At 37.4% G+C, this 8,290-nt stretch overlaps 1 protein-coding gene across 1 annotated transcript in view; it reads right to left on the reverse strand.

The window, feature by feature from the left end:
• Positions 1-3,200, reverse strand: part of LOC101746668 (protein dissatisfaction) — a 37,844-nt gene extending 34,644 nt beyond the window's left edge. Inside the window, exon 1 of the mRNA XM_021350069.3 lies at positions 2,632-3,200. Coding sequence (XP_021205744.2) covers positions 2,632-2,641 — 10 coding nt within the window. The 5' untranslated portion in view covers positions 2,642-3,200. The remainder of the gene's footprint in view (positions 1-2,631) is intronic.
• Between the last annotated feature and the right edge of the window lie 5,090 nt (positions 3,201-8,290).

Consider the following 8,290-nt stretch of genomic DNA (forward strand, 5'->3'; position numbering starts at 1 on the left):
GATTTCGCCGGTAGTCTAAGGGGCTATTCCAGCTACGCTGGTAAGTAAGCTCAAGGCCTCAACCTGGGAGAATTTGCTAAGACTAGCCCTATCACCTGTACCCGATATACAGCCTGGTACCTGAATTAATAATCATGGGCTCAAAATAATAGAAGACTGGGAGAACGAAAGAAGTAGTGTTTTGTGAGCTACAAAAGCAATATATAATATTAATTTGGTTAGTCACAAATATCTCAATGCAATCGTAATCAGAAGATATGTATGATGGTTATCTGTCTTGGTATTAAATTGCAGAAAATATAGGCAAGTCTGGTCTCTTTAAACTGTTACTATATCATATATATATTTTCCCTTCATAAGAAGAGAAGGGATACGCCAAAGCACCATTGTCTGAGTACTGTGATTGCGAACTGACATTAATTAGCGGTAGGGTGTATTATAAGTCCCCATGGGTAGGTATTAGGATTCTGTCTATTTCAGCGCGAAGTTACGCGTTTCATCTCGTCGAACCCGTCGCTTTCGACGAAGAGCTCGACGAGCGAATTAACCCACAGACACAGCCCACTGAGTTTCTCGCCGGATCTTCTCAGTGGGTCGCGTTTCCGATCCGGTGGTAGATTCTGCGAAGCACTGCTCTTGCTAGGGACAGTGTTAGCAACACTCCGGTTTGAGCCCCGTGAGCTCACCTACACGTTAGGGCGAAGCTGAAATAGCCTCTCAAGGCTATCAGCATAGGTAGGAAAAAAATATACGCGTTTCGGTTCGAATGGTGGAAAGCCGTTGTAATATACAAGTGAGATATCTACTTCGCGTGTCGAGATGGGTGACAGCAATCGCGTTGTGATAAGATATGCAGCCCTTTTACCTCAGGTGGAAAAAAGCTCGTTCGATAAAAAAAAATAACGTAGTTTCCTGAACAATTTCCACAACTAGCTCCTTAATTTCTATTTCAATGTATCATTCGATCTATTTCAGCAGTGAAGTAACCATACTTTTTGGTCTGAAGGGTATGTAAATACAGCTGGTATAGATACTGATGTGATGGAAACTTAAGTCTTACAATAGTAACCGTTTCACTTCAAATGGACCGTATGCTCAGCAAGCAGTTAGGTTAATATAGACCTAAAAAAATTAGGTCTGTAACGAGAAGTTTTTTTTTTATATTGGTGTACAAAATAAATAACGTCATGAGGTTTTAAAAGGCCGTCCAAACTACATATGCAAGAACGTGATCGAATAAGGTTTAAATAGTGAGCTCTCGGCCACATACATAGGCCCATAAATACCCATTTAAACTAATAAAATTAGATAGAAGTCTTAACCATTTTGTGATGCCGATCAAACCAGCGTATCAAACTTCCGCTTTCGTGTTTAGTACCACCATCTTGCAGGTAAGTTCCTATCCAATTTGCTGGGATTCCTTTAATGTGTGTATTTGTATCTTTGACTCAAATGGAATCATTTTAATACATAAGCTATAGTATATTTTCTCTCATTGATTTATACCTACTGTTTTCTTTCTTATAACAACATAGTTACACAATTTTTCTGAGATTTTTTAGGAATTAAGGATTATTGGTGGAAACTGGAAAGGCTTACGCTTTCCAGTTTCACCAGGATAGGTGAACGAGCAAAGGTTCAGCCAGTAAGGATGTGATTTGCTAACAGCTGCTCGAGTGCCTCCAAAGGAGATCTAATATCAAGTGCAAGTGCAGCTACTTCGCGAATGAATCTACTATCAGCTTGGAATCGCGACCCGTTGAGAAGATCCGGCGAGAAACTTAGCAGGCTGATGCATGGTTTTTTTTATTTTCTTTGTGCGAGCAGTTTAAGCGCTGTGATGTGATCAGTCAGATATCGGAAAGCTTCAACACTTTCCTCTGTAAATATTTTACATTGCGTAGGTTTAATTTCAGTTTTAATACAACGAAATGTGAAATATTTTGAGACTAACAATAAGTTGAAATATAGTATATCAAATCAAAATCAAATCAAATGTTTTATTAAATATGACATGAACATGAAAGTAACGGTAACAAATTATTTCAGTCGGAGTGTGCTATTTCAAAAGCAACACAAAACAAATAGATAACTACTCTCGCCCACTTGCCCTGGTTAAACTGGAAAGGCCTCCGGGCTACCAGTAACTTCTCAAACATAAAAAAATTACTACCCTGTTTCCTAGTTAAATTAATTAATTAATTCAAAACCAAAATAACTATTCCAACTATATTTTTATTGCTTAAATGGGTGGACGAGCTCACAGCCCACCTGGTATTAAGTGGTTACTGGAGCCCATAGACATCTACAACGTAAATGTGCCACTCACCTTGAGATATAAGTTCTAAGGTCTCAGTATATTTACAACGGCTGCCTCACCCTTCAAACCGAAAGGAATTACTACTTCCTACCCGTGCGGACTCACAAGAGGTCCTACCACCAGTAATCAAATTAAAATAAAATATAAAATATTAAAAAATTTAAATTACCGGGTAAAATATTTATTTCGTAAAATATAACGAATGAATCTCTACGTAGCCATGAAATTACGTAACAATTAGGTAGGTACATGTTGCCATAGCCGCCGGATTTGAAAAAACAAAAGATTTTACAAAAACAAAACCAGCTGACCTGTTCCCATTCTCCGAACTGTCAGGGCTGACGCCCGGTGTTTCTCCCAAAACGTAGACAGCGCGTTACTTACAACAACACCTTTTAAATCTTAAATTTCATCACAATCAATTAATCAAATATGCTCGAAACAATTCGAACACATTCCTCACACATTGCAATAGTTCAAAAATATATTGTCCCAAGCGTACACTTTATTTCGGCAAAACCCAAGTGACCACATACACGAAACTTTCGTTGACTTTTATAGGTGACTTCACCACACAGACGCGGCTTTCGACAGACTGCTCCGATAATTGTGATCTTTGGAGCTGCGGAGATCGCGAGTCACATCATCCCCTGATTACATCGAGACCCACCCCTAGAGCGAGACGGCAATACTCGTTGATAAGCTGTGCGAGTGAGTTCGCTGTGATCCCATCTTGTGTCCCAGTCCACAGGCTACATTGTCAGGGTATCGGTGGCTGACCGAATTACGTACAAACATAACGGACGATTTACTTTGTAAAGCGATCTTAACGTAACACTGAGCATTATAAATTTAACAATTAACTTTATTTTTCAGTGAGCTATAATATCATTCGTCATTTTATGAGTATAAAATACAGGTAATTAAATATATGAAAATTAAAATTTTTAACTTACAAAAACCAATATTCGATTGAAATCAATGACATAAATATCTTGTAATACGGCTTCGTCGCAGACTCAGAGTCGCCTTACATTCTAATAGAGTTAAAGAAATCGTATTACTATCAGTACTGTAAATATTAAAATGTCAAGTTAGACGAGGGGGAGAGGGCGCCTAATTGTCTGGGCGGTAGTTAGAACCAATCAGATGGCTGGCTGAGCGAAGGGGCGGCGCGTTACCTCGAATCGAGAGCTACAAAGCGAACTCTGTAGCGGCTACGAATCTCGTAGACATTAGGATTGAGTCCGTTCTACGACACCTCAAGCTTCGAAATGTAGTAGAAGCTTTACGATGCAATTTAGTACATATTAGTATTTCACTGTCAATTATTAAATTTAGTAGAATTCGTAGTATTCGAATAGAAACATAAAACGTCAGAACTGCAAGATTTTAAAAACTTAATTTTAAACTTATTTTACATTATTATAAACGAATTTTACTAAACATGATACTGTGACGATGTAATCATGCATAATATATAAACTTTATTTTGAATGTTCGCTGAGACTAGACAACACACAACTTCGCATTTTAAAAACGGTTTTTAAAGCTAAAGTATAAGCCCAAGTACCTATATGATGATATATCTTTGCAAGGTATTTCCAAAATGGTAAAGACTTTCTGGAGATTGGAGTGCATAAGCACCCAGCAGAAAAATCTGTCAAAGATATCATAAAAACCCGATATTAGTGAAATCATCAGTTAAAATTATTACAGACATTTGTCTGTAATGATTTCAACTTATCAAAGATAACAGATTAAAATTGGATTTCGTTGTAATAAGTATAATTTTAATATAGATTATCTGTGCTCGTTTTGTTTCTCCTAGAAAAGTAAGATATGACCTAAAGGTCTTAGTTACCAGGTTATAAAATCCCTTAAAAAATCCTTTAAAGTTTACATCTGACCTTTGTATTGGGATACGTAATTTTAGGATGGTATGAGAACTTGATCGGTTAATCGACTGTAATTGAATTATTTATTAAAAACGTTCATAATTTAATTTAATTAGTCTAATTAGTAAGTATTAGAAAGTGATATTAGTTTAGTGAGTAAAATATTAGTTTACGTAAGTATCTCTGAACGCTGCTTTACCATTATTATTTTTACAATAAAGCTACAACGATTATGAGGATGTATGTAGTGTGTTAGTTTAGCGCATTGCGTCCTAATCCCGGTCAGGACAAGTGGCGGCGACCCCACACTTAGCACCCCTGACGCGTGACTAGCACGAGGCGATCGCACGTCTCACGATTAAAATTGTAACAACACATCCAATTATCATCATTTGAATTCAATTGTATTTTTAATAGATTAAGATTGTTTGACCGCGATTTAAGCATTGTTTAAAAACTTTTTTTTTTATTGCTTGGATGGGTGGATGGGTGGACTAGCACACAGCCCACCTTGTGTTAAGTGGTTACTCCAAGCCCATAGACATCTAGACGTAAATGCGCCACCCACCTTGAGATCTAAGTTCTAAGGTCTCGGTATAGTTACAACGGCTGCCCTACTCTTCAAACCGAAACGCATTACTGCTTCACGGCAGAAATAGGCAGGGTGGCGGTACCTACCCGCACGGACTCACAAGAGGTTTCACCACCAGTACCACCGATCTTTTTTTAATGTGCATATATGTGCAGGAAAGCGCATGGTATGTACAATTCAATTCAACAAAGTTTGAACTATAAGGACACTGAAATTTTATTAATAAAACTTCTAATATTTTTGATCACACCTACAGTCTAGGAGTGGGTGATATAAATCGTATTTAGATTCAATATCTATATATCGCAGCAATATCGTTGAATCCGATATCGCCCCGCACGAAATCTATATATCGATATCAGCCGATACACGATATTGCTCGATGTGATGCGCATCGGCATATCGTACCGATTCGTGAATATCAGCAATATTCGTTTGGTTCGTATCGAATCGGCCAGAGTGAGTGAGCGCACGATAGGGATATCATGTGATGAATGAAACAGAAACAGGCATTATCCATACAATTGTAAACCTTATATTTAAGTCCATATGTCTGTAGATTATTCTTAGCGTATCAGCAGGATACAATTTAGGAAAGAAATTTCAACTTTCGACCCTAACTTGAATGCAGTATAGCCTATTTGCATCGTTGAATTTAATTTCACGCGCTTTGACCTTGAACTAGAATTTTTGGACAAGTGTTTATAAATACTTAAAAGTTTTTTGTGTTTGATTTTTAAAGTATACATTTTTCTATTTTTAGTTGAATCCAAATTGAGTTTATTTCTTGTGTTTGTATTAAACTTTTGAAATCTACACTCTTTTGGTATATTTTGTAATTTTAAATTAAGACACAGAATACTAAAAACTGAAAATAATGTAGCCAGTCCTAAGCCTGATAAAAGCATGAAGGAAAGTTTTTTTGATATTTTTATTTTCATGTTCTTTTTATTACTTTAAAATCATATTATAAATTGATATCAGAAAACCAACCGTATAACGTTGACTTAAATCTATATCTACTACGATATTATATCAGCGTATCGTTTCAAATCTCAAATATCATGAATCGAGAAAATCTACTAGCATCCATCAATATATAGATTCAGAAAATATATAGATTCAATATCCGATATTGATACTCGATATATAGATACGATTCGATACGCCGCAAAACCGATATTACCCACTCCTAACCTACACACACACACCCTCTTACACTCAATCATGCTCATACTGATTACACAAAGAGGGTACATTAATACATTCATTTTAATATCATACTGTTGCGTCTATTTCTTAGATGTATCTTGAGGTGGCCAAGAAAATGAATAAATGCGTTTAACTTTCTTCAAATACTCATTATATTATTTTTAATTAATTTACAAATACAGAATTGAAATGCGCGTCCATCTTTTTTCTTCGTGTTATAATAATTTTAAATTTTGACAATTGGTGCCACTGTTGCTTTTCCTGTTTTGTGATTGGTTCGTGCGATATGACGTCATCGTTGGCCAATCACAGCCATCAATGTATCACGTGACGTTGATTCGTTAACATGCTCCCGGCCTTGGAAGCACCAGGTTCCAAAAATTGGCGGTGATCATTCAGGAACCCAGCAGCTGCTATCGTGCGTAATCAGTCTTCATGTAAGGGAAGGGGACAGATTTTGGAGAATGCCCGTCTCACAATCCCATCCGCTTTGCGAATATCAGCCACACGTGACAAGCTGTCTTTGCCTGGATATGTTTTTATAATTCGTCCCAAGCTCCATTTCAATGGCGGTAAGTTGTCATCTTTTATAAGAACCAACATGTTTTCCTTGAGCTCACCCTTATGTTGGTACCATTTGCTCCTGGTTTGCATCTCTGACACGTATTCTTTGGCCCAGCGGCTCCAGAAGTGCTGGCGGATCTGTTCAACTCTCTGGTATCTGGTAAGTCGACTAGCCGGAACATCGTGAAGGTCATCAGGTACAGGTGCAGTTAGCGGACGGCCAACCAAAAAATGAGCTGGGGTAAGTGGAAGAAAATCCTGTGGATCTGAGGACATAGGGTTTAAGGGTCGGGAGTTGAGGACAGCTTCAACCTGCGATAGTACTGTGCTCATTTCTTCAAATGTAAGGTGTGCGTTGCCAACCACACGCCGCAAATGATACTTACAGCTTTTAACGCCAGCCTCCCACAAGCCCCCAAAATGACTAGCATAACACGGTATCAATCTAAAATTTATATTTTGAGAAATCGCGTATGCCTTAATGTCATCTGAACAACAATTTAAAAACTTTGCGAATTCATTCATTGCGCCTACAAAGTTGCGCCCGTTATCAGAGTATATTTCAATAGGTTTTCCTCGACGTGAAATGAACCTCTTCATTGCCAACAAATAAGCAACGATTTTTACAATCTTGCTTCCCTACCCCTACGATTTAAAATGAACACTGGTCCTGCATAATCCACTCCACAGCGTAAGAAGGGAAAACCTGGCTGCAGCCGTTCTCGAGACAGATTCCCCATTATGGGATTAACAGTTACTGTGCGCAATCGGGCACACTTCATACAACTATGTACCACCTTCTTGGCAAGATTACGACCTCCAATAGGCCACCATGACTCTCGTAACGTATACAAAAGAAGTTGCGGCGCAGCATGCATCATTCGAGTGTGTTCGTATTTAAACAATAAAACTGTAAAATTATGTTTAGAATGTAACAAAATAGGATGACGTTTATCGTAGCTAAAGTCGAGTGAATTCTGAATACGTCCACCGACGCGTATTAAAAGATTATTATCGATAAATAAATTCAATTTTAATAACTGAGCACTAGCTTTTATTTTTTCTCTTTTTACTAAAGATCCGTATATATCAGGGAAAGATTCTTGTTGACAAAATTTAACTAAAATTATTTCAGCACAATTAAGCTCATTTAATGTTAATAAACCAGTCCGTTTGCTATTCTTGTAACGCGCATTGTTTATAAAACGCAATACATACGCTGCTGCACGCTTCATTCTTATGAACTGAGAGTATCTAGAAAATGGATATAGAATATTATCATTATTACAATTAGCTACTTGACAAGCAATATTTGACCTTAGTTCAGGTAAATCTTCTTCATTTAGATATTTATTATTGACTACATTTGGTACCTCAAAATTAGAATCTTTCAAAAATTCAGGGCCTTCCCACCATAATGATGATGTACTAAGCGTATCTAGACCTATACCTCGCGAAACCAGGTCAGCTGGGTTTTGTTTTCCAGATACATGGCGCCATGGATGATCTTTCGTTAAGCAATGAATTTCTGCAGTTCTATTTTGAACATATGATTTCAGTAAGTTAGTCGGCATACCCAACCACCCCAGGACAATAGTTGAGTCTGTCCAGAACACAACCTTATTGAAATTAGAACGCAAAGATTCATTAATTTTTTTATATAGTCTCGCACCTAGAACAGCGCCGCATAGTTCCAACCTAGGT

Source organism: Bombyx mori, chromosome 12 (assembly GCF_030269925.1).
Source record: "Bombyx mori chromosome 12, ASM3026992v2".
Classification (NCBI taxonomy): Eukaryota; Metazoa; Arthropoda; class Insecta; order Lepidoptera; family Bombycidae; genus Bombyx; species Bombyx mori.